The following is a 26,686-nucleotide window of genomic DNA, read 5'->3' on the forward strand; positions in this document are numbered from 1 at the left end:
GATATATTTGAAGCATTAGTTGCCTCCTCCCTCAGATCCCCAAAATGAGGAGAACTAGTGGATAATAGAAATTTAAAGACAGGGCAAGTCTCAGAGACTATATATCAAGTCCCCAAGCATAGCAATAGTAAGCTATTCTAGAGGTAAACCAAAGAGAAAAGTTTTGGAATACAGACAAAAATCACCTCCTCAGAGAAGCTTCCATGTTTCCTGGAGCAAAAAGATGGGGTGGAGGATGGATCATTTGGTCCATCTGATGTAAAGCTCAGTTCAAGATAAAGAAGGAACTCCATTAGTAGAGAGATGGAAAGGCACAAGGGAAATCAGTTACATACCTAGGACAGTCTGAGGCACACTGTTTGAAGGACAGGAGAGGAAGTGGTGAAGGTGAAGGGTCTTGAAATCATTCCAATGTAGTTCAATCCACTTGAAAAGATAAAAATAGATCTCTATTAACTAAAAGGAGGGGGGGTAGTGCTTATGAACCTTAGCACTTTCCAAAACAAAAGCAATCACAACTGAAGAACTAGGAAATGGGGTGGTTTTTTAATAACTTTGTCAGCTTAATGATGTTCTCCCAACATTAATATCACAAGTTGGATCACCAGAAGGACCAATGAGCTTCTTTCTGGACATCCAGCTACAGACTTCATCCTTAATTCCACTAATGTGTGTGTACATGTGTACACACCCACAGTCTTAATTAGCTCAATCTATTGCCAGAGCTGGGATGAGATCAAAGCTCACCTCTCAGTGAAGGGAGCCTTAGATTAGATATCAGCCAAATCCAACTTCTTCCTTTTACAGATAAGGGAACTAAAGGTAGCATAATACACTGAATTTGTAGTCCCAGCTCAGGTTGAAATCCTGTCTTGGGGCATTTACTAGTTGTTTGACCTTGGGTAAATCACTTATTCATGCTGGTCCACCGTTCCTTTCCCTGAAAATGAGGGGAAGGGAAGGGAACAGAGAGGACTAGATATCTAAGATCTAAAGCTACATAGTATCCTAAAATCTATGACCTTATAATGAATGACTTTCTAAAAAATCCCAAGGGAAGAAGCTAAAATTTGAACCCAAGATTTCTAGCCACCCTGAATCTCCTTAGTGTTCCCAAGAATATCACATTTTGGTTTTCCCTAATCTAGAGTGTAGTGCCTTGTCCCTCAGTACTTACAATTGTGTTTGCATATAGTAGACTTTTAAAAAATGTCTTGCTTTCAATTCTTTGCTCTAGAAGGCAAAGGAAGATTTACTTTACTAAGGCAATTAAAACCAAACCCACTAAAACCTGCATCAAATATTTGCCTGGGTAAGAAAAAAAAAAGCAGGGTCACAGAGATAAAATTCTGAATCCACTTGCTTTCCTCTTAATAGACATGCTCGCCAAGCAAGCAGGGAGATGAGGCCTGGACCCAGGAGGCTGGATTTGTATAGTATTAAGGAAAAGGACCTCAGGAGTCCAGATGGCTCTCAGAACAAGGCTTGGAGGAAGAAGCTGACTTGAGTTGCAAATAGCCAGAAAACAGAAGAGGCCTATCAATGTATAGGTCATTTTTAAAAAGAGGGACATCATTCAGAGCACAGAAAGTGGAAGAAAAAAAAACAACTGGTCTATGGAGTTTCCTAGAAGCAAGAGGATGAACTGTTGACCTCCCTATGCCCAAAGATCTTCCAGGGGGCAAACAACTTGAAGAGTTGGGCAGAGAGAGGGGGACAAGAATTAAATGGAATGGCCATTTACAAATACAAACAGGATTTTCCCCTGGAGACCCAACAACCAACAACCAGCATAAAGGGTTGGATTTCTGGAAGATGGCTACAAAGCTTCACACTCCAGGTCTTTCTTTTAGACTAGACCTTCCCAGTACTCTAGCTAACAAGTGTGGAGGGTGTACATACTGATTGGAAGGGGAAAGAGGTTGGCCACGAGACTCTTGTGCCCCTCCCAGCACCCAGGCAGTCCTGCCACAGATTTAGGCCCTCTTTGAGGTCATCAAGACAGCTTTGCCCTGGCTCCTCAGGCTTAGACTTCGGCCTCGGCGCTTAGAAGTTCCAGTTATCAAAGAAATTGTTTCAGACACGAGTCTGTCGTCCCCCTATAATTTTCTACTAATATATTCGTAGCTCTTTTTAATTGGTTGCAAATGTATTTTCTTAGGACCATTACGGAACCCATGTTGCCTCTCGGCTGCAGCACTAAAGCAGAATGCAGATCTGTTAGTCTTCTGAGGGCCAGGTTGGAGAGCAGCATTGGACAGAACAGAAATGCCTTTTGGAGGGGGAGGCGGCAGAGAAAAAGGAAAAGAGGAATTTAAAAAATCAATGACAACTCTTAAACTGAAATGTCCGGAAAGTCTGTCAGAAATGTTAATTTGCCCTAAATACCCCAAAGCTCTTATTTAAAAAAAAAAAAGGCTGTCTACGTCTTCTCATTAGCAATTAGGTAAAGGTCTGTTTCCCTGCAAAGTTCCAGGTTTGCTGCATAAGAATCCGGATAAGGACTAAGAGGGCGGGGCGAATCACAATCCCTTTTCAAGAGGGAAAGGTGAATATATTCAAAAAAGGGACATTAAATTAACCTTTGCTTAAAGTTCCCGGTCTGTAAGACGAGCTGAGTCTTTCCTTAGCCCAAGCTGTGCACACTGAGCATTATATATAGGAGTTCACACAGCCTCCTTCCCCAAACGCCCTAGACCATTTAACCCTATTAATTTCTAGATCTCTGGCCCAAATTCGCAGATAGAGTTCTCGAGCTTACAGCAAAATTCTAGTTTTAAGTAATAATCAGATATTAATGTCTTCGACCTCGCAACTATCCGGCCATGAAGGAATAAGTTTGCTATAAGCAGAAGGGTTCCGCCTGGGGAATGACGAAAAAGACGCATTGTGCCCACCTGCATTCCTTTGGGTTGGCTTAGAAAAGTGGAGAAAGTGAATTACCATTCTTGCAAGAGTGCGGAGGGTTTTGGGGGGGGCCTTTGGGAACTCACGTGAAGCCTAGTAGAGGGAGTGAAGGAAGGGAGCACCACCTTGGAATCATCAAAGCTAATGTTCTATGATTCTTAAATATTATGGTAGCCAACACAAATGGGAGAAAAAGTTTTTTTTTTTTTTTGACTCAAGATAAAAAAAGGGCCTGTTTCTTAAAGAACATTTCCCCCCAAGGATTTTCCAACTGGATGTCATTTGTTTTTCCTCTAACCCCCTGTTTTGTTTGCACCTCCCCAGCTGGATTTATCCTGTTCAGCTAGGCATTATATTTATTTGGGCAATTGACATTTCTCTTTTGTCTAACTAAACTCCTTGAAGGTGGAGACTAGGTTACTCAGGTTTGTAACTACCTTAGTGCTTAATAACTTTTGGACTGAATTAGGATGGCTCTGTCTTTATAGTACTGCTTTGGCAAAAAATAGTTCCTCCAACAATTTGTTACAAATTTGTGCCTGAATTTATTCTCCTATATATGTATGTATATATATGCTGGATGGGGTGTGGCATGTGTTTCAAGGAACGTACCAGTTGATGAGATTACAGATCTACTGGAGTACATATCTATTTACATAATAATGAGGAGGAAAAGAAAGGTAGTGGAGAAATGTGTTTAGAATCCTACTTGATATGCCTGCTCCTCCTTTGATTATGTGAATATGAAACATCTAGGACTAATATCCTGAAGCTTATATTTTTAAGGTCTCACTGGTCTCCTAAAGATGTCACTAATATAGAATTTTGGTGAAAGCATTTCTTTTATTGCTTAAACTAATGTGTTTAAACCTACTTAGGCGACCCATTCACCCAAATGCATTAAATTTTCACATATGACAGAATTTCTTTGCTTATATAAAATGAAGACACATATAGAAATCATCTGGCATTTTGAAAACTATTTTGTTCTTTTCTCTGGATACTGCAGAGTAGAGGGTAGGGAGTTGCTAATTTGGAGGGAAGTGGAGTTGATTGTTGTTCCTAGTGTTTTCCAAATATTGGCTTCATTTATCCATTTCATCTTGCATTCTTCATTTAATCATGGTCTGGGTGAAACATTTGGGCTTAAAACAAAATGGAAACACATTTGGAGAAGGAAAAGTGCTACCAGTAAGTTGGAAGACAAAAGAAGTACATGCTTATTGGAAATGACTTGGAAAAAAAAAAAGCAAATGTATCTCTGTGGATGCTACAGTTATCCTCAAATAAGGGTGGAAGACATTTTTTTTTTCCTGATAAGGAAGAGATGAGTATCTTTAAGACTGAATTATGTCTGTCTAAAATGGTTTAGATATGGTCCTTCCTGGTAGGGAGAGTGGAAATAGGCAAAGGATTGAAGTCTTCCTGCTTTCTCCAAAATACTGTCTAGCATCAAATATAGTGATTATCCAAGTGATCAAAATTGGTTGCCCACTGGCTCCATTGATTATGAGATCTGAAAGATATTTTAAAAACCTGAGCAACCCCTTCCAGCTCTTATGGGAGCTATTCACTCTATTCACTAAGGTGCTGCTTACAGACCATCTCACACTAGAAGGATCTCCAGCCTAGTTCTTGCCACCGCATCAAAAAGCCACCAATCACAGCACAAGAGCCATCATACCTGAATAAGCCAGAGGTCAGTCAAGAAAAGGAGAATTATACATGGGGCAGGGGAAGGCTATCAAATGATTGAATTCAATCACTCCATGTGCTCCCTCCCATCTGTGTGACCAGTCTCTCAGAGAGTGAGGGAAAAGAGAAATAGGAATTAACTGATGAAAAGACAGGCCTTTGGATTAATTAATAAGTGCAACCCAGATTGACTCAGGCTATTAAGTAGGGAGGGGAAACTGAAAGACACACACACACACAACTGTCTAGATGCTTTTCTGGAGGGGAGGGAGATCTAAACAAACATAACGACAGATGGAAAGGAGAACTGACCAGTATGTGCATATGGCATGGCTGATTTCCTCAACTTTGCTTCATACAGAAACAGCTTTTTTCTTTCTTTCTTTTTTCTTTTCTCTTCTTCTTTTTTTTAGTCGGTGTGGAATGGGGAGGGAGGAGTTGTCAGTGATTAGATCCTGCTTCCTCTCAGTTTCCAAGTCTTATCTATTTATCTATCCTTCTGGAGTTGGCCGGGAAGAGGGGGGCAGGTGAGGGAAGAGATGTGTAACTGCAAATGAATTGCGGGTGACCTAGCAAAAAGAAGTCCTTATATAACTGTGTCCCCAATTTCAGTTATAGCTTCAAAATCTCCCTGTCCTTCAAGACTTCTTCCCAGTTTCCCATTCCCAAAACATGCATCCAAGTCATTGTTTATATTCAATTATATTTACTTTATTTAGGTACTCTCAGAACCTCAGGTTATTCCCTATCCTCCTTTGGGACCAAAGGGCTCCAGACCCAGAGAAAGAGAAAGGAAAAAGTTAAAAGCCCATGGAGACTACCTTCCTATCTGAGTACTTGCTCTAAAATAACAGCCCTGATTCCTACCCCAGCTTCTTGAATTACACCAGTGGAAGCAATTTTACTTTAGTTTTATCTCTCATGGCCCAACCAAAAATCTCGAAATAAGATCAGAACTTAATCCCAAGGGTATCTGTAAAAGGTTTGGAAATCCTTAACAGAAGACAAGGATTCAATATGAGAACATAAACATGTAGTAGGTGCTTAATTCTGAACTTGATTGAATGAAATAAGTTGAATCCAGCCAAAAGAGCTCCATCCTTCTCAGTTTCTTTGTTATAGTTCCTGAAAGTCTTTCAATACCAAAGGATTATACTGTAGTGTAAATAATACTGAAACTAAGAAAGCAAACTTGGGACTTGGTACTGGTTCTCTCAATAAATTAGCCATTGCTAAGTCAATTCATTTTCTCTTTTACAAAACGAAGGGGTTTTGAACTAAAGATTGCTTAAGGGGTCTCCCAATCTAAAGTGCTGTATGCTAGGAGTAAAATGGTTTGTTAGGGCTTTCAATGTCAGTAAGTCTGAGGAGCAGCCTAGTGCAGTGTGATGAGTCTGGTGTCAAAAAGCCCTGGGGTTTGAATCACATCTTTAGACAAGTACTAGATATGTGACCCTGGATTCAACTTGTTTGAGCCTCAGTTTCATCATCCATCAAATGGAAACTATTATAACACTCAGGTTTTGTCATTACAATTAAAAAAGGTAAGAAGTATAGAGTTCATTATATATTTGAGGGATATTTTGGGGGGACTATAGAGAGGAAGGTGGGTCTAGGAATAGGGCATACTTGGATTTAATCTAATGACCCAGAAAACTTCCTGAGGGGAGAATTATATTGTGTTTCTCTTTGTATTCCCAATACTGACTACATATTACATTCTTATTTAGTGTTTGTTGAACATAATGACATTAACTACCTACAGATTTTATCTTCATGCACCCTAAAAAAGGTTGAAAGCCAAGATGCCATATCACTTATCTAGTCCCTTGAAGAGGAAAATCAGTTAACTAGGACATCTCTTTTCTATGATTTTAGTGGCCTCAGAATTCTCCTGGATGGTAATGGATAAGAACCTTCACAGAATCTTCCATGTTATTTATTTATTCCATTGCTTAATGGTTTTGAGTAAGGTATTCATGTGACAACCAAATATAATCAACAGAGGAGCTCAGATCCACTCCTGGAGTACAATCAGGCCCTGGCAAACAAAGGCTTCTTTGCAGATATTTCAGAAATCAGATGATCACTGTCTAGCCCATATTTCTCACCAACCCCCCCATCCAGTTATTCAGCTCCCCCCCTTATCCTTTAAAAAAAAACGTTCTTCACTCTTCATTCCTTTTTTAAAAGATAGGGTTCCCTCCTCCTCCATCACAAACATATTTCTCTGTCTTCATTAGGCTAAAATGAAGTGGAGTGGGACCCAGAGAGAGAAGGGAAGGAAAAACTCTGCCATGATAAGAGGTAGCAAGTGTTTGCTGCTGACCCCTGTGCATGGCTGGATAATCGCAGTTTTCCATTTCAGACAATGCATTTCAATTCTTGCCGTGTGCCTTTGTCCATCTGTATAAAGAAAGGAGTGCTGAGTGACAGCTCCGGTTAGCCTGCATGAACAGATACCAATAAACCCTCCCAACCTGGACCTTAAAAAAAAAAAAAGCCACATGCCTGCTTGCCCGCGGCTTATTATTAAGACACCTTCACAGCTTAAACACTTAAAAGCAAACCAAATTAAATGGCAATTAAGAGAGTGCAAAACCCTTTCATATCTATCAGATCAGAATTTGGCGAAAACCAGTTTTTATCAGTTAAACTTGGGCAGGAGAGGCAAAGAGAACTGATTCTCAGTACTGCATGGGTCTATTTCCCCTAAGATCGTCCCTTTCCCCAGCCCCCTGCCACCCCACCCACCACCCGAGGTGTTAGATAACTCAGTGGAAGAGAAGTTGGAGAGAAGAGAAGCCGAGTTTTGAACGAAGTCAAGCTCCAGTTTTGTTTGAAAATAGATAAATCTATCTAGAAGATGGATATGGACGTGTGTTCTCTCCTCCTTGCCCCCTCTTTGAAAAATGTAACTTCCAGCAGCTTAAAGGTTATTTTGGTTAATGGTGTTCACAAACCATGTGTCAGCGCTAAATGGTCTCCACGAACCCCCCAATTCAGCGATATTTCAAAAAAGGCAAAAAAAGAGAACACAAAAGAAAGGGAGAAAAAGGGTTGGGTGGGGAGTGGAAGACAACGTTTTACCTAAATTCAGGCTCTTGTCATATGTCTCTATTCTACTTGTATTAAATATATATAGATAGATCTCACCGGTTACACCATTTCTTTATGATGAGAACTTGGGACTGTCCATCAGGGCTATTTATTTTAAAATCTGCTTCAAAGTGTAAGCCACTGTACCACGTTGCCTTTCAAAAGGGGGGAAACCACCCAAATTCGATGTAAATAAGGAAATACCAACATTGTCTCCACTTAGGCAGAGCCAGCCACCCCAAAGTGTTCAATATTGGTTTGGGTGCAGGTTTGAAAAGGGAGCTTTCCAGCTCTCAAGGAATATAACCAATCGGAACGAACACTTACCTATGTAAAAGGACGCTTTAATTAATATATATATATATATATATATATACTTCTATCTCTAATATTCATGTCTCTAGGCTAGATATCTATCTTCACAATAAAATGTGTGCAAATTCTCTTCGCAGACACGAGTCCCCACCATAGACTGTATAGAAAAGCATGATAAAGGTTGGAAAAATGGATAAAAATGTTGAAAGAACCTACAGTTCCTTATTAGGCGAAGATACAATATTTATTCCTTGTCTCCTGGGATAAATCTCTTCTGCCTATTGTCCTCCCAGTACTCAGTGCTGATGCTTAATTTTCAAAACTTCTATATTACCAAGGGACCTACGACATCAGCCAAAGAAATACTCAGCAAGTACAAAATCTGTTCCAGGGAGCTGCTTTTGTGCAGAGGGAAAATTTTGTTCCTACAGGTTTTTAAGTGGGTACAAGGCAAGGAGATATCTGATCCGGGCAAAGCCATTACAATTTAGATCTCTATCTATAGATCATTTTTTTTCCTTTAAAAAAATTGGAAAATACAAGAAGTTTGGATTTTTTCCTGATTCTTTTTTGGAGGGGGAAATTGCATCGTAAGCTTTCGGAGAAACCCAACATGTCAACTACCTTTCCGGGACTAGTCCACGATGCCGAGGTATTATTACTTTTTTTTTCCCCTCCTTTTGCGCGCGTGTGTGTGGCGGCTGCGGCGGGCGGTGGCAGCGGCGGTGGCAGCTTCCCCTGTTTCTAATCTATATTGGACCGTTAGGTTTAATTATAATCTGGCTTTGGGGGGACTTAAAGAAGGAAAGGGGAGAAAGTTCGTTATGACATCTGTCGCCAGGAAGGGCAACTCACGGCCACGTTAAGAAACAGTTGCTATAATGAGAAGGAAGGGGGAAAAATAATCCTAATAATAAAAGAACGGGGAGGAGGGGTGGAGAAGAACGAGATAGAGAGAGATAACAGATAGCCAGGAAGGCAAAGTAAAAGGACTGGCAAGGCGGGGGGGGGGGGGAGGGGGCGGTAGGTGGACAAGGGGTGGGAAGAACGATCCCCTTTGGAATGGGCTTTTTTAAGTAGGGGGAGACAGAAACAGAGGGACTGATTCCCCACCACCACCACCACCACCACCAAAAAGACATAGAAAGTTAAGCATTTTGCATAGAATTTTTTTAAAGTTAAATGCACAAATGGTGATTTTTGAGAACCACTAGCCAAATGGCCTTGGGGGGTCTGCAAAGGCTTTTGTCTTTGAGTCTGGTCCGGGAAGTTGAGTGGCTGGCTAGATGAGGTCTGCTGAAGCCGGCCAGCCTCGTTTGTGGAGGCCATAGAACTCAGAGAGGAATGGACTTGTTCCAGACGCCCGACTTTGCTGCGCTCAAGGCGGAGCGCGTTTAGAAGGGGCTGCGCGCGTGTGTCACCCGCACCTATATAGGGTGGGGTGTGTGTATGTGTGTGTGTGTGTGTGTGTGTGTGTGTGTCTGTGTCTGTGTCTGTGTCTGTGTGTGGTGTGGTTTTTCCCCCCCTCTTAACTGAGGACGTGGCCGCCCACCCCCAGTTCTCCAGCTTTCAAGGGTTCGATGGCACAGTCGCCTTGCCCTGGCTCTCCCTCTAATTGTTGGCTAGGTGGCTATATAGATATCTCTCTAGCTCCATAATTACATCTAGATTTAGATGGATGGAGAGCGGGGCTAAGGGAGAGTTACGCTTTGGTTGAAAATGACAAACCTCAAGTTTTTTTGCTCTCCTTTTTCCCCCTCTTCCTTCCAGATACGTCACGACGGATCAAACAGCTACCGTTTGATGCAGCTCGGGTGTCTGGAGTCCGTAGCCAATTCCACTGTCGCCTATTCCTCCTCCTCTCCTCTAACTTACTCCACAACTGGCACTGAGTTTGCTTCCCCGTACTTCTCCACTAACCACCAGTACACCCCGCTCCATCACCAATCCTTTCACTACGAGTTCCAGCACAGTCACCCGGCTGTGAACCCCGACGCCTACTCTCTGAATTCGCTCCACCACTCGCAACAGTACTATCAACAGATCCACCACGGGGAGCCCACCGATTTTATTAATCTGCACAATGCTCGGGCGCTCAAGTCCTCTTGCTTGGACGAGCAGAGGAGAGAGCTGGGCTGCCTCGATGCTTACCGCCGCCACGACCTGTCTCTTATGAGCCATGGATCCCAGTATGGGATGCATCCAGATCAAAGACTCCTGCCAGGACCCAGCCTGGGGCTGGCCGCCTCGGGAGCAGACGATTTGCAGGTAAATAAGCATGCAGCTGATTTTTCTTTCCCCTCCCCCCTTACTCCCACCCTCTCCCTACTTCTCCTCCCTCACCCCCCCCCCCCCCCCCCCCCCCCGTCCATTGATGCTTCTTCTGTAACATTAGGATCTCTCTCTCTCTCTCTCTCTCTCTCTCTCTCTCTCTCTCTCTCTCTCTCTCTCTCTCTCTCTTTCTCTTGTTCTCTCTCTCTCTCTTACACACACACACACACACACACACACACACACACACACACACACACACAAATAAACTTATGGAAACTTGTCCAAACAGTTCTAAAAGAACTGAGTCCTAGGGCCTCCTCATTGGACCAAGATATTTCACACTGTATTTGTGTCAAATTAGCATGAAGAATAGGATGCATTTGTGAACCTGCATTTACGCCAAAGCAGGGATAGGGTGGATCAAAAAGTCTTGCTTGCCTTCCTCCAACATTATCCAAAGTAAAACTAGATTAATCAACAGCCATCTATACCCCAAATGCTTTTCTCTGTGTGTACATCTCTCCATGTGTATCTCTGTAGGTGAAGGAATACTTTACATTAGTCTCTGAAAGGCTCGAGTTTCATTTGTAGACTCAAGTGCTCTCTGAAAAATATAGGTCAGAAAATAGTATATATTTAATTTTAATGCTAAGCTTTTTGGTAACTTTAGTCAGACTCTGAAAACTCAAATTTCACAAAGGATACTTTAAAATACAAAACTTTTGAAAAGTATCACACTAGTTTGTGTAAAAATATCACAAGTTGTGTAGCTTCCAACTATTCTTTTCATCTGGACACCTGGAAAAGGGTTGCCTAGTTGGACTAGGTTAATAATAATTGATTTTTTTTTCTAGTTAGCTGTGAATTTTCAATCCAGATATACCAATATCTCTAACTAAGCAAAAAATTAATGCATATCATTTTACTAGACCATCTCTTCTCTTCTTTCTTTTCTTCACATACTCATCTCGCATATATTTTAATATATATGCATTTGAATATATATCATCTATCTATCTATATATGTATATATAATATATGACCACAAACCACCCAACTTAAGGAAACATTTGTTTTCTGCCTTTGGAGGATGCAACTACTCTTTCTCTCTCTTTTTTTAAACAACCGATTTGTTTCTTTCGTCCCCACAAAGCTATCCACGGTTTCCATATCCACTCTGTGGACGGAGAGATTGTAAGAGCAGAATTTTGGAGACGTAGGAGATCCCTTGTTACGCACTGAAAAGCTTTCCCCCTCATTTACCTCTGAGCAAGGGAATATTTTAAAATTAAAGAAAAAGCCCTTGCTGTCATAACAAAAGAATGTTAGCCCTAGGATCAGCACCGAGGAGAAAAGATTTGGCTTCATAAACCTTGACTTTCTACATTTAAATTCACTAAATAATTTTATACGCTCAGGGCGTTTTTTACATTTTCCACAAGGATCTCCTTATGTCTCAGGGAGAAAAAAAAATCTGCCATTCAATGCTTAGCTCAACTAAAACCTATTTACTCCTTTTTATAACCACGTCTGCTGCTGATTTTTTTGTATCTGTACAAATTTTTTTTCTGTGCAAGGCACAAAGCCTGGCATTTTTCAAAAGAGGGGATTAGAACATTTGCAAGCACCAGACAAAGAGCGAATCCTGTGCAAAAGGACACCGTAGTTTATCCAATTTTCGACTTAGTGCCATTCAACTGGTCATTTATGCAATGTCATCCGACCAAACAACATGTTTTACTGGGAGGGGGGGGTGGAGTTTGTAAAGCTGAGGGATCCAGATTCGTTTCTTCTAAGAAAATAAACATCTTAAAGCCTCTGTTGGAGAGATTCTATCCCCTCTTACCTTGTACATTTCGTACACTTGGGCACGTCCTCTCCACCACCCCTTTTTTGTATCCTTAATCTCCCTTCACTCATTTCTACTCCAACTGGGGCAAGAACAGAGATACTAAAAGAAGCATAACCTATATTTCCCTGTTCCCATGGAAGCACGTTTGTGCAATCTGTCTCCTTCCTTCCACCCTCTTGGACTTTGTTGACAGAATGGAAAGAGAGAAAAAGAGTCATAGCTACTTTTAAAAAGAGAAAGGGAGGGGGGAGACTCAGTCTCTCTCTCTCTCTTTTTAATTCTTCCTTTTTAAAACGTTCATCAGCATATGCCTCATTTCAAATGCAACAAATGTAAATATACTTTTCCCTGAACAGAATTTTAAGTGAAAGTCCAATAGTTTGGAGGGCGGTTTAAGTCTGCCTAACAGATGCAAACAGTCTTGGGGCTTCAGTTTCATCTTTGAGTCCCCTAAAAAGATTTGCTATGGCCAACAAAGGAAACTGTCACACCTTTTCCCATCACCGCTTTAATTTATGCTCAGTCTCCAAGTTTTTTTTTTTCATATTGATTTGATAATCACTTTAAGGCAGAACATTTAAAATAAGAAAGAGCCCCGGAGTGGGTTGAAAAGGGGGTCTTACAGGCTTGCTTCAATATGGTGAAAATGGGAAGGCAAAGAGGGAGCCAGGACTGTAAAGGTTGTTTTGTAAAGTGGGTTTTTATTATGCACCGACTCTCTCCGCATTTACTTAACTCTTCACGGGCTGTTGGGTAGGTTAACACCCTTCAAGGCCTCTTTCATGTCCAATACCTCGTTTGTTTGTAAAGGAAAATGAGCTTTTAACACATTTCCATTGAGCAAAAGTTTTTATTTTATTCTGAACCTAAAATGAGGGGGGGGGACCCTTTCCTCATTCCCAGCGCAAAAGGTTTCTCAATCAGGAAGGGATCCCAGACAAATGGGCAGCTCTGGAGCATGTGTCTGTGCCTTCTTCCAGAGACACACTTCTGTTGCCTCTCAGGGCTTTCCTGCCTCTGGGGCGACAGAACCAATATGTTCTGAATGATCTGCATGATATTTTCCTTTGAGTCTCTCAATATGTGTTATCTGGACTTGGCATTGCCTGAGTAATTTGCTGAATACAGTAGGTGCTTAATACAAAAGTTAGGAGGTTTCTTAGCACAAGATGTATGCATAGCAAGGGCATTCAAATAAAGGAGTCCTGGGGTTGAGATAAAAGGAGTCATTGCTCTTACATGGCTTAGCTTATAAAGAATCACAAAATTCATTCCTTGAGATTTAAAGAATCGTCAGGTCATTTTTCCTCCTTTTAAATCATATTTGCTGACATTCGTGATTTTGCTACTCTTTTGCTGCTACTATTAACTGTTGCTGTTAAATGTTCTCCCCTCCTTTAAGGAGGAGGAAGAATGGTGATTGGTGGGTGCTGACAAACCAGTTGTGATATTTGTTTCTGTTTTTTATTTTTCTTTCTTCCTTTCTTCCTTCTTTTCTTACTTACTTACTTTCTTTTTTTTTTTTAAGGGATCAGTGGATGCTCAGTGTGGGCTTGTTCTCAATGGCCAAGGTGGAGTGATAAGAAGAGGTAAGGATAAGTCACTCCCTCCTGATCTCCTGTTAATTATTTTTTTTACTTTTTTATATCATATTAAATTATTTTTTTAAAGAAAAGAACCTCACTTGGTTTCTAAATGTTACTGAGACCAGAAGCTGCCCCTCATCCAGAAAAGATAACATTTTAAAAGCTTCCAAATAGTACTTTTAAATTCTATTTCATTCAACTAGCAAAAATCCTCCTTCTCTCCCTCCATCCCCAACACTCCACAACCTGAGAAAGAAAATAAAACAAAACCCCTTTTGCTAACGTGTGTAGTCAAGTAAAATATTTTCATATTGACCACTTCCAAAACAGTATGTCTCATTCTGCACTGAATCCTCCACCTCTCTCTCAGGAGGTAGGTACACTCCCATAAATTTCAGCTGCTTTCGCTCTTTAAAAACCACAGACAGAATAAAGTCTGCAAAAGGAACGTGAAGACTGAGACTGAGAAGGGGGATGGTAGAGAAACCCGCCATGATGTCCTAATGGTTTGCCAATAACTCATGTCACAATGACAAAAATCGAAGTTCAAGGCAAAAAAACTTCTCACACCCTCCGCCCCTCTGGAATACCACCTCCCCAAGCAGAATTTCGGTTTTCATTTAGTCCCAAATGTGCCAGCCACCGCCTGTAAGATTTCAGGCAATGGTGTTAAGTTGAGGCTTTGAGGGCTTGTATAAAAGGTGTCCAGAAAGCTTCAGGGGAGGGTAATAAAACGCCAATATTGTAGCCACCCCTATTTTCCTAAATGTCTTGAATATTTCTTTCTTTAAGGGAGGGAGAAAGGGAGGAGGGGGTGGTGTTAACTGTATCGGATAAAGCTTTCTTGTTCCCATCTGTTAACGAAAACATCTGAATCCAGAGTTACCCAGCTCAGAAAGGAATAGGTTGATGGAGGGGGAGAGAAAGGGAGGGGTAGGGTTCAATGTGCCTTTCATACATTGTTATGGGTTCATATCTCTCCATCATAACAAAAGGAAGCCATATAAACCTGGGTTTCCTTAAGACCCATAGGATTCAATAATCAAAGATCATAGCTGACTATACTAGTGGTCTGGGCTTGTTCTCCCCATGAGCTGAATAACCCAAGCCACAGACCATGGAAGAGAGACCAGCTGTTATCTCAACTTCATAAGAATTAATAAGATGTAGTCTATTCACCAAGACTAATTCTGCTTCATGTTGCAGCTCTCTTTAGTAAACCGAATTGCTATTATGTGCTGGCTATGTCTGAGAAAGACTAAGTCATTTCTCCAAGTGCCATTAAATGCACTTAAGTCATTTACTAAACCTTTAATGCTCATTGAAAAACTGGATTTGTGGGAAAGGGAAATGAATTGGGAGAAATTAGTAACTTCAGTGTTTGAACTACAGGCAGCATAACCCAAGTAGACTAATGCCAAGTAAGAAATTGGAGCTTCATCTATATGTGTGTGTGTGTATATATATATATATATATATATATATATATATATATATATATATATAAATCGTGTCATGGTCATGAAGCAGAAGGTGTGGGGATGAGAGATGGAAGAAGTAGCATGTCAGCTTTGAAGTACTGATTTGTTAGCTAAGCAAACTCCCTTACCAGTGTAAGAGTGCATAAACCCGAAACAGGCTCATGGATAATGACAATTTAAAGATATATGTACATATCCAGAGAAGTTAAGGAAAAGGGCTAGAAATTAGTGACAGGTAACGTGTTAGGAATGAAACCAATGGGGACTGCATCATTAAAGGTAAGGCAGACAGTTCAGAGAGCCAACCGCCTGGTGGAGGGTACAGATGGTGCTGAAGGACAGCGCCACTAATTAGACCCTTATACTCTGTTCCTTTGAGGACTTTTTTGTCTGCTAGTATATAATATTATAGTTTCCTTCTCCAGTTTTTTTTTCCTTAAAAATAATTTTACAGTGCTTTAAGTGGGGTCGTTGTGAGAAAAATCAACTCATGTAATAGCTAGAAAAAGTTACTGGAAAGGAAAAGTAGGGGAGGAAAGGATTAGGAAAGATACTGGCAGGGATAAGGGGAAAAGATATGAGGAAGTTGTGCTATTATTCTGGATTCCGTAGATTTGGATTTAGGGGATCCAGGGCCATTTTCCTACTAGCGAATTTGATGTCTGATGGTGAGAAGCTGAAAACTTGCCCCTAAAGTTGTACGTAGTGAAAATGGTTTTCATAGATTCAGAATTGTTTCTCTAACGTTACAATGTGGCATTGTTCGAATACTTGGTAAGGATGCCAAGCCTGAGGTTTTGAACCCCAATTTGACTTTTAAGGAAAGACTTCAGTTATTAGCAAAGATAGAGAAGAGGAAAATATGTTGGCGATTCTGTACTGACTGATTGAGGTTTATATCTCAGTTGAGAAAAGATTCTGAGCTTTCAGTTTTCTCCTAGAGAGTTTATTCCATCTCTGCAGGTCTGGTTAAGGCATTTCTAACCAGGCTGCTCGCATGCAAGTATATGTGTTTTCCTTAAGAGTAATCAAGGTTTTCCAGGATTTAAAGACTGATTGCAAAAGAATGCAGCTCAAAAATAAGAAGGTTTTCTTGTCTCATTCAGCGGCAACCAGTAGTTTCACTGTAGAGCTAGTGCATCTCTTAAAGCCATTGCTTTAAGTTTGAAATTCAGGAGGAAACAAAAAATTTTTCCTGTTTTTTTTTTCTTTAATAATAAGTAGTCCCTCCTGCCACAGAGGCGTTGCAGAAGCGCCCCATGTCAGCATTAGGTTAACTTTTTTTTTTTTCCTTCTCATAGATCAGGTGGCAGATGCTAAATTACAAAGTAGGGGAGACAACTCCAAGATTTGGGGACAATTCATATTTAAATTGCTTACTCCTTTCATCCCGCATTTATTCTTGTTACTTTCCACATATAATCCAAGGGTGACAGATTTGGGCTGCGTAAAAATGCGCAACTTTTTCCTATTCGTCTTCATTGCCCATTAAGCCCCCCCCAGATCATCTGACACTCCTTTTCTCTCGAAGTTAAAGGAATAATAATTTTTAAACCTTATATTTCTTTTCAGAAGACATCAAATATCATTCGACTCTCAGAGTCTAACTATGGATCTATTGTTCCTGTAAAACTTCCAAGTGCCATTTCTCTGCTCACAAGGTTCAGCAGTTATTCTTAGTTTTTCCTTTCCGTGCCTGTCTGTTTCTGTCTTCGTGTATTTATTTCTGTCTGGCTCTATCTTTTTCTACCTCTGAATAATCTCTGTCCTTCTCTGCTGCTGTCTCTGGGTCTTCCTGAGTTTCTCACTGTCTCTGTGGCTTTCTGTGTCTCTCTGTCTCTGTATGTCTGTCTGTGTCTGACTGGCTGTCTCTTTCTCCTTTTTCTATTCCCCAAGAAAAGAATGACATTTCAGGGTCTAGCTGATACACGGGGCAATTAGTTTGTGTTTGCCTTTAATGAGGGTCGGAAAGTAAAAGAATGTACAAGGAGACAGAGGCGGTAGCGAGGTAATTACTATCTAGATAAAATATTTGCCACCGAATCTGATGCAGCTATCCCTGTGCTATCACTTTCAGTTAATGGTGTGCAAGATTTCGCCCGGAGCTTCGCCATTCTAACCATCACAACCAATAATCTTTACTTTACTCGGGCGCTCTCGTATCGATAGCTTCTCTAGCCTCGGGCGCCTGCTTTGATATGTTAATATTTCTGAGTACCAAACTCTGCAGAGATCATATTAATGTTGTACATACAGAGTGGGGCTTTGCCTTAGTTGAATATTCAGATTCCCAGTTTCAAAAGACAGCTCTTGAAGAAATGAAGCTCCTATTTACAGGAGTCGTCTGTGTTTTTAATCATTAAAAAAAATTCAATTTTTTTTCCCTCCAAGTATCTTCTTGGTTCCTCCATTTCCCTTCTTTGTTAGAAAGTCTCACCTTTCATCCCCCAGTAGACGTATTTAATGAAAAAGAAAAAAAACCCCACTATAATAGCCCCAACTGTAGTGATCATGATGGGCTCTTTCATTTGAATGGTGGAATAAGGGCGCCCCTTAGTTGGGGAGTTCCTAACTGAAAACGACGTAGTGGGGGGGGGCAATGTAATCTTACCTATAAACATTTGAATTTTTTAAGGCAATGCAATGACATTTGGCCCATATATCTCTTTATAAAACTCAGCTGGCAAAATCCAAAAAAGGGGGGGGAAGAGATGGAGGGGGGGGGGGGTGAGCTCTTGTTTCGCTTTGTGATCCTTCTGCCTTCCTGCCCCAGGCTAATTTCAGAAGCTTAAATACCGCTATAGCCTCTGGGCCACGAAAAGAGAGGGCCCAGGCTACCGGCAATAGCTCTTTCTCGATTGCCCTTGGCAACATAAAATACAAACTACTTTGAATCAAAACATTTTTGGGGAATTAATATGATCTGAACTCTGCACGTTTTAAGAGCTCTTGAGTTTGTCAAATCGCTTAGAGGTGACTGACATGCCAAGGCTAAGGCGTTAATGCTCTGGTACAAACATTGTCAGATCTTATTTAATTAAAAAAAAATCCTTCCTTAAAAGCAGTTTAACATCAGTCGCCATAATTCTGCCAATAACGTAATGGGCCAGGCCGCTAGCCTCCCCGGCTCTTTTTAGAGCATTGACTGGTGGAATGGGGCCCTAGGGGTGTGTGTGTGTGTGTGTGTGTGTGTGTGTGTGTGTGTGTGTGTGTGTGTGTGTAGGGGTGCACAGGTGCTCACGTTCTAAACCCCTTTTATATCTGCTGTTGGAGAGTTCTAATCTATGCAACTCCAGGCTGGGAGGGAGTGGGGAAAGGTGAGACTTTTACATATCCAGTAGCTGAGGGTGGGGGAAATGGTGCAAAAAGAAAAAGGAGAGCTTTCTTTCCTTTTTTCCTTTGCAATATGTATCTCCAGAAATCGGTATGACTTCGTGAAAAACATTTGTGCAGTAAGTTCCCACTATGTAACCAAATAACCACCATCCACCTAACAGAATAAAGCAAACAACGGAACTGGAGACAGTTTGGATCTAGTTTATCAATCTTACGTGATCCAGTGATTCCAATACATTCTGTTTACTATCTCTTTACGCTAGGATGAGTAAACTTGTGTAACCTTGGGCTATTCACTTCTCTCTCAGGGCCTGGTTTCACAGCCATCTTTTAAATTGGTTGGATTAGATATCCTTAAATTCCTCTTCTGCTCAGAAATTCTGTGACTAATTCTTGCCTGGCTCTTCTAGCCCAATTTCCCCGTGCAGCCAAAAGCTTCACACCCATGGGTGTGCATAGAGCGTGGGTTTCGTGGACTAAGGTGTGCTGGCACACCCCTCCCAAGCTCTAGATACGCCTCAGCTCACACCAATGGGAACACTGAATATATGCTTTCCATTCTGAGGTGGCTTCCGACGGGTGGGGAGATTTCAACAATAATAGCAAATACCCACCCAGCCCCATGGAGCTGAAGACAACCTTACATCTCTGCTTCTCTTCTTTTGTTCTGTTTTAGCCCTTTCCCTCCAACTAGGAGGAGCCGGCGTGTTTGCAAACATAGAGCTCCCCTAATTCCGTAATACTTACAATTGCCCCAAAGTAGTGCAATTAAAACAGCTGTTTCCTTATCAAGGGTCCATTGGAATCCAACTACCGCCCCCCCCCCCATTGCTCTTTAATTGCAATTAATAACTACTGCGATTTCAAAGGGGGGAGGTGTGTGTGTGTGTGTGTGTGTGTGTGTGTGTATGTGCGTGCGCGCGCGCGTAGGAAGTGAGGGTTGGTGATTGAGGGGGAGAGAATGAGGGGCTGGAGGGAAAGAGAAATAGGGAAAAAGCTCATTTGGAGACCCAGCTCAGTACAGCTGAACCTCTTGCAAATCCAACTGTATAACAAACAGGGACAGGAAACTCCAGTAATCACTTACACATTTTTAATGTGTCAGAGAAAACGAGCGATCACTAGAGATAAAGAGGGGTGGGGGGTGGGGGCGAAAATCCCTGCCGTTTGTATTTCTTTCATTTGAATTGTAAACATCTGTTTGGCTGTAAGGCGAACAGAACATTTATTTTGCTCTCAAGATTTTCTCTAATTATGTCAACACCGACGCCACCACGGCACAGACTGTTGGGAGCGGGGCGCTTTTTCCTTGCAGATGATATAAGGAGACCCGAGCTCGCTAGAGCTTCGAAGGAAATATTGATCACGTCTTGGAAAGGGCGAAGAGCAGGGCCATTTGTGGGAGAGTTTTCCTTAGAGGTTGGGAGAACAGAGACGTTTGTAGCTCAGGGGCAGCTTCAGGGAAACTGAGATCCCACTCCTGAAAGGAAAGGGAAGCCTGTAGTTTCCTCAACCCTAATTGTTGGGGGCAGGGGATAGGGGGTGGAGATTTACTGGACAGGATCAACTTTCCAAGCTTCAGACCTAGGGGCTGAGGCCAAGACAGAGATTGAAAAGGGCAGGGCACTACAGCTAGAATAGCTAGAATGTATCTGGCACTACATTCAGTCCCATCCTAGCCTCAATTTATATTAACAAAGTCTTTCAAAGGAGCAACCCTGTATGTATTCCTCCACAGACTACTTGTTCACAGACCCAGATTTCTAGCTTTTTCATTTCAAAGAAACAGTTACTGCATTTGTGGATATCAGGCTCCATCTCCCCTTTTGCCTCCTCCATCCTCCACGGTATTAAGTAGGCTCCTAGAGCTTTCAATTCCAGTGGCCTTTGTCACATCTCCCACAGCTTTTTCTCAGAGCCCGCCCTTAGTCCTGGTCATCCCTCAGCTACTGGGAAGTCTTCAGGGTGTATATTTCAACCGATTGTCAAATAAGGCCAAGGAGAATAAACCTGCATCACTCCTGAGGAGTTGAGACTGAGTGTAACAGGTGGGACTTACCACAAGACTTGAAGACTTCACTTTTCTTAAAGCTTTACTTGAGAGTTTGTAATGTAGTCTTAATTATTCATGGATTATCTGATAAACAGTTGAGCTGATCCTTGCTTACAAAGTACACAGAGAAAAGAATATTGGACTACAGGTGGGGAGATGCTCTGGGTCCTAACTTTGATACCATTTATGAGACACTAGGCTATCAGCTTGCTTAATATTTCTTGGGCCAGTTTTCTCTTCTGGAAAAGGAGAGAGTAGGAAGAGATTATTTTTTGATTGCTTTCAGTATGAAGTCAACTCTTGTTAGCCTGTTTCCATTCCTTATACATAGAAATAATACACTATCTCATAGGATTGCAGGTAAAAACATTTTACAAATATTAAAGCACGAAATAAATATGAGTTGTTATTGTAAAGATATAATAGCTCACATTTGTACGTCACTTATTAATTAGCAATGCTTTCCTTGAAATAAATCCTTGGTTATGTAGTAGTCATGCAAATCCTATTATTTCAGCATTACAGATGAGGAAACTGAGTCTCTGAGAGTATAAATTATGTACTTGACTAAAAAAGCAGCAGAGCCAGAAGAAAAACATCTTCTAATTACAAGGCCAAATGACTTTTCTTGTGGCCTTTACCTCTTCTATTGTAGTGTAACATGGAACAGTTGAAATATATGTTCCCTCTGGAGCAGCTAGGTTGCTCAGTGGATAGAGATCCTGCCTTGAAGATGGATGGTCCTGCTTCTAAATCTGACCTCAAACATTTCCTGGCTGTCTGACTCTAGGCTAACCACTTATTTTCAATCGCCTATTCCTTTCTGCTCTTCTGCTTTGGGAACAATACTATTGATTTTAAGACAAAATGTAAGAGTTTTAAGAAAAGAAAAGAAAGAAACGTGTGGTCTCTTAAGTTCCCTTTCCTCAATAAATCTGTGATTCCCCTTCCTATCCATGCCCATGGACACTATATTAAGTTTTGTGCAGTTGTGTATTCGAGCATGCAATTGGAGTCATAATATGTCTATATATGGTCTTTTGAGAAGATACAGTGTACAGACAGGACTGGACTTACAGTCAGAAAAACATGGATTCAGATTCCAGTTCTAAATTATTGACTGAGATTCTGGGCAATTCACTTAATGTTTAAGTACTCTTAAGACTTTAAGTTGTAAAGACAAAAATTTGAACCTGCAGTGATAGAGGGAATTTCCTCATATTGGAATATCTATATTAATGAATTCACAATTCTAGTCTTATGGTTTTAGGAAAAGTTATTGTATACACAGAGAATATAACTTTTCATCAAGCTATATATTTTTCTGATAGGTCAGACTTTGTGAATTGTGTTAGGTGTATAAGCATTGGTTTGCAAAACACTACCTCAGACTTCATTTTAGGAAGGATTCTTCTCACCCCAGGTGTTCCATATATTAAGAAATCTTAAGACAGCTATTTTTAAAAGTAAACCAACAAGTTATTTTCTCTAGTGCCCTAAAAATTGCTGGAAGGGGAGATTTCAAAATCTCCATGTTGCTGCAAAGTCTACAAGTTGCCAAATCTTCAGTGGGGGTAGGAGAGATCCCCAAAGACTGTAAGAGTGCCAAGTATCAAAGCAACAGGAATTCCCTTTAAAGATGCTGAGACATTAAAAAAAAAAGAAAGAAAAGAAAAGCTCAAGTTGAATACAAAGTAAATCCTCAGGCTATATATGTGTGTATACAAGTGTAATCTTAACACAAATATATGGCCCATACAGCCTGACCAAGAGGTACTAGCCTACAATGTAGTAGAATATAAGTTCCTATTGGGCTGAGACTGGTTCTGTTTTTCATCTCCAGCTCCTAGCACAGTGACTGGCACATAATAGATAGTTAATAAATATTTGAGGAACTAAATTGAATTAAATTAATCGTATGCAACTTGAGGTTGTCACTGCATCCTGGTTGGGGAATAAGTAAATGGATATTACAGAGATATGCGAAATGTTGACTTTAGGAGCCTAGCAACGTGCTTATCAGTTATCAGGATTTTTTTAGTAGAGTTCAGGTTGTTCAACAAGGCACATTTCCAGTAGAAATATGCACTCTTCACACATGCAAATACAATTTTTCCCCCCTTTGAAAGGATAGTTGAAAGAACTATTTGACGCTTCCAAAATTGTACTCCAGAAATTCGGAGGAAATGCTTGAGACATTTTTCCAGTTCTTAGATGGTAGCTGGTAAAGTTACATAGAGATATTACCCTTCCCCAACCCACATTAAAGTTAAAAGGAGCAGTCTTGTAATTAGTTGTGTTCACATCTCTGCATATACATGGAGCTTAAAAGAAAATGAAGACGAATGTGTGCAAATAATACTTTTCCTGCAGACTTTCACTTAGGCTGTGTTTCTATAGATATGCATGACAATGTAATGCTTGTAAATGAATTTACAAACTTTAAAACACTGTAATTGTTATGTATTGCTATTATGGTGTAGAGAAGACAGGAGAGGAAAGAAAAGGAGAAAATAGGAAAGGAAGGGAATGGGGAGAGGAAAAAGGGAAAGAAGATAAAGAGAAGAGGGAAGCTGGGGGAAGGAAAAGGAAGAGACAAGGGTGATAGAGAAGAAAGGAAGAAAAAGTAAGAAAGGAAAGGAGAGGGAGAGATAAACGTATTTATGTTTTAAAGAATATTAACATTTCAAAACTGGAAGACTGGTCCACTTAATTACAATGTTCGAATCCAAGGATAATTAGAAAGAAGATACTAAAGAATGAATTTAATCTCTTTTAGTTTTGACTCTTCCTGGTGTCACTTTAAAAAATCAATGACACAAAACATACTTTCTCTATAATGACAGAGTTGGGTGGGAGTGCAGAGTGAAGACTCAGAGAACAAGCTTCTCTCCTAGGAATTTTGGAACAATTTTCTTACTTTTCCTATAAGAATATATTTTAGGGAAAGGAGTGAAGATGTTTTCAAGACAAGAAGGGTAGATAGAAAAATCACTGCATTTTTCTTGTGTTTGATTCAAAGACATTGAATCAAAGACATTTAATCTTGGAAACTAAGAGCAGATCTTCATATATGAGCTGGAAACAAGGTTCATAGCTCCACTTCTTTTAAGTGGAAATTAACAGTATGGAGGTCTGAAGAGGATATTTCTGTCAGTCCCTTCGGTGGTTTTCAGGTTCTCTCTTCTTACCTGCACCCAGCCCCTGTCTCACAGAAGTCATCCTCTCAATCCTCCTCCTAAGGGCTCCCCATCATCCATCCTTTAGTAGGAAACATTTTGCTCTGAGCAACCAAAAAGCAGAAGAGGAACTGAGATAATCTTGTCTGAAATCTTGAAAATACAGGCTTTACGAGCTTCGGGATTTGATTCCTCACTTTCAATATGATTTCTCTGCCCCAGGCTGTAGGAAGGAAGATGAGCTCTGTTTCAAATGACATTCTGGACACTTATCTGCCCGTAGACCAATCACATAAACTTTCTGGACTTCAGAAAATCATACTTCAGTTTCTTCCTCTGTAAATTGAGGAGACTGGACTAAATAGCATCTAGGGCTCTTCTAGCTAAAAATCTTTTATCTTTGTTATCCGTTGCAATGTTTCTCTTTCTCTTGTTCTTCCTATCCTTTTACCTGGTCCCTCCTCTCTTCCCCTTATCCACCTGAGAAAATGACTGTAGGTATTGAGAACCCCATTGACTTCTGAAACCAGAGACCGTGTCAGCTTGTTACATGCAGAATTAGAATCCCAGACGGAATTCTTAAGCTCAGATCCTAACTGCTCTTTCGCTTGGTGGATATTTGTAATTAGAATGATCCCAGGAATGGTCCTACTACTCCGAATTCTTTTTTCTTTGCCCATGCTCATCTTCACCTTAATTTTTCCAGGGACGGGTGGGGAAAGGGAAAGGGTTGCAATGGTAAGGACGCACCGCTTTGCCCCCTTATACAGTCTATTGGGTGTTTCGTCAGGGGTCAATGGCCAGTGGCCAGGGGAAAGTTAAGCTAAGGACCCGGTTTCCGAAACCTTGAAAGAAACCGGATTTGAATCCAAGGAGATTCTTTGGGCAGCGTTTAGATTTAGTGCAATCTCTCTTTTGCCCAGCTACCTAGAAGATCCTGTGTGAGGGTGTTTAATTATTGAGTTGCACAAATAGTCTCTATTGCAAATAGATTTGTTGATCAGCATTGTGCCTGAAACAGGACGACTGATTCCGCAAGAGAATTAGAGGCTCTAAGACCTGAAGAGGGCAGGAGGTGGGTCAGAGAACCAACAAACATTTATTAAGCTCCTATTAAGTGTGAGTTATGGTGTTAAGCGCTGGGAATACAAAAAGAAAAAACAAAACAAAGAAAGTGCTGCTCTCAGGAAGGAGGGAAATAAGTATTTATGTAGAGCCTATTATGTCCATATATATATATATATACATATATATATACATATATATATCCACACATATATATTTCTTTTATGACTTATCTCATTTGAGATGAACAACAACCTCCCTAGGTAGGTTTTATTATTATTTCTTTTTAATAGCTTAAGAAACTCAGGTTAAATGACTTGTCCCGAATCACACAACTAATAAGCTGAGGTGATCTGAACCTGGGTCTTCCTCACTCTGGGCTCAGTGTCCACTGGAGACATAATCTAATGGGGAAGTCAACATGAAAACAATCATATCTCTCTCTCTCTCTCTCTCTCTCTCTCTCTCTCTCTCTCTCTCTCTCTCTCTCCCCTCTCTCTCTCTCTCTTTCTCTCTCTCTCTCTGTCTGGGCAAGGGAAGGGAAGTCCCAGAGGTAAGGCACTAAGAGTATAGAAGACTGGGAAAGATTTCTTAAGGAAGGTAGAGCTTTCACTGAGACTTGAAGGAAGCTAGGGAAATCAGGAGGCAATGAGGAAGGAGAGAGCATCTAGGGATGGGGGACAGTGAAAATGCTTAGAATTCACAGATGATTTGTCCTATTGGAGAAACAGCAAAGAAACCAGTGTTACTGAATGGAAAACTAGGTGAAAGGTGTGCACTTAGACATTATCTTATCATGAGTAGAGAGTTAAGATTAACTTGTGGACAGTTGGGGTTTTAATTTAAAAATAGAAAAGTTTCCAAGTATAGGATGAGAGAAATAAGTTCCTTCTGGTCAATTGGGATGTCTTTAGGATGCTAATTTTGTTAAAATGAACACTGTAATTTACAGCTATGACCTCCACTGTGTCTAAAATAAAAAGGCTTGTATGAAACTCATGTACCCTTTACTTGGTCGCTAATATGTGCATGTCTTTTCTTTCTTTTCAAGGTGGCACTTGTGTGGTTAACCCCACAGACTTATTTTGCTCTGTCCCTGGTCGCTTGTCACTACTGAGTTCCACTTCTAAATATAAAGTGACCATAGCAGAGGTCAAGAGGCGCCTTTCACCTCCTGAATGCCTCAATGCTTCCCTCCTGGGAGGTATTTTGAGAAGGTAAGACAAAGTTATTTGGTGGCTCTTAGGTGGTACACAGGGTCTTCAGTCCTGTCTTTCTACACTATTCCTCCACTTTATGGATATCTGCTGGGTAAGATTCTTTCCTAAGAAAAATTCTTTGTGATCAAATCTCTCTGTGGCTTGACTTAGGTGAGTTTTCAAATGTTAGTTTTGTTTTGTTTCCTGACAGAGCAAAATCCAAGAATGGGGGACGATGCTTGAGAGAAAAACTGGATAGGCTGGGCTTGAATTTGCCAGCAGGGAGAAGGAAAGCAGCCAATGTCACCCTTCTAACTTCCTTAGTAGAAGGTAGGATTTTGTTGTCCTGAAAGGTAATAGGGTTCTATGGAGGGAGGGTGGTTGACATTTTTCAATAATATATTATTATACATTTTTTGTGTCTTTTTGGATGTTCTACTGTCAGGGAAGTATCATTTAATTCTAAAATTCATTGTCTTTTAACTGTGATTGGAGTGGATTTCTCATTTAAAGAAATAGCTTCTTTCAGTCAGTAAGATAGGGAGATGACATAAAATAGGCCTGTGCATTCTGAGCTCTTTAAATAATTCATTTTGTCTTACATTTATCATTGTTTATTTTATAGCTCAGATAAATATGATTTAA

General features: G+C 40.7%; 1 protein-coding gene across 2 annotated transcripts in view; it reads left to right on the forward strand.

The window, feature by feature from the left end:
- Window positions 1–7,946: 7,946 nt before the first annotated feature.
- The window catches only part of TFAP2D (transcription factor AP-2 delta), a 74,665-nt gene continuing 55,925 nt past the window's right edge, over window positions 7,947–26,686 (forward strand). Inside the window, exons 1-5 of one of the 2 annotated variants that reach the window (XM_001363736.3) lie at window positions 7,947–8,668; window positions 9,787–10,284; window positions 13,671–13,731; window positions 25,894–26,059; window positions 26,253–26,371. In XM_001363736.3, the coding sequence (XP_001363773.1) occupies window positions 8,630–8,668; window positions 9,787–10,284; window positions 13,671–13,731; window positions 25,894–26,059; window positions 26,253–26,371 (883 nt within the window). In that variant the 5' untranslated portion in view covers window positions 7,947–8,629. Of the gene's footprint in view, window positions 8,669–9,735; window positions 10,285–13,670; window positions 13,732–25,893; window positions 26,060–26,252; window positions 26,372–26,686 lie in introns of those variants that run through there. The other variant, XM_007484077.2, reaches the window with a different exon arrangement.

The sequence above is a fragment of the Monodelphis domestica genome, chromosome 2 (assembly GCF_027887165.1).
Source record: "Monodelphis domestica isolate mMonDom1 chromosome 2, mMonDom1.pri, whole genome shotgun sequence".
NCBI lineage: Eukaryota > Metazoa > Chordata > Mammalia > Didelphimorphia > Didelphidae > Monodelphis > Monodelphis domestica.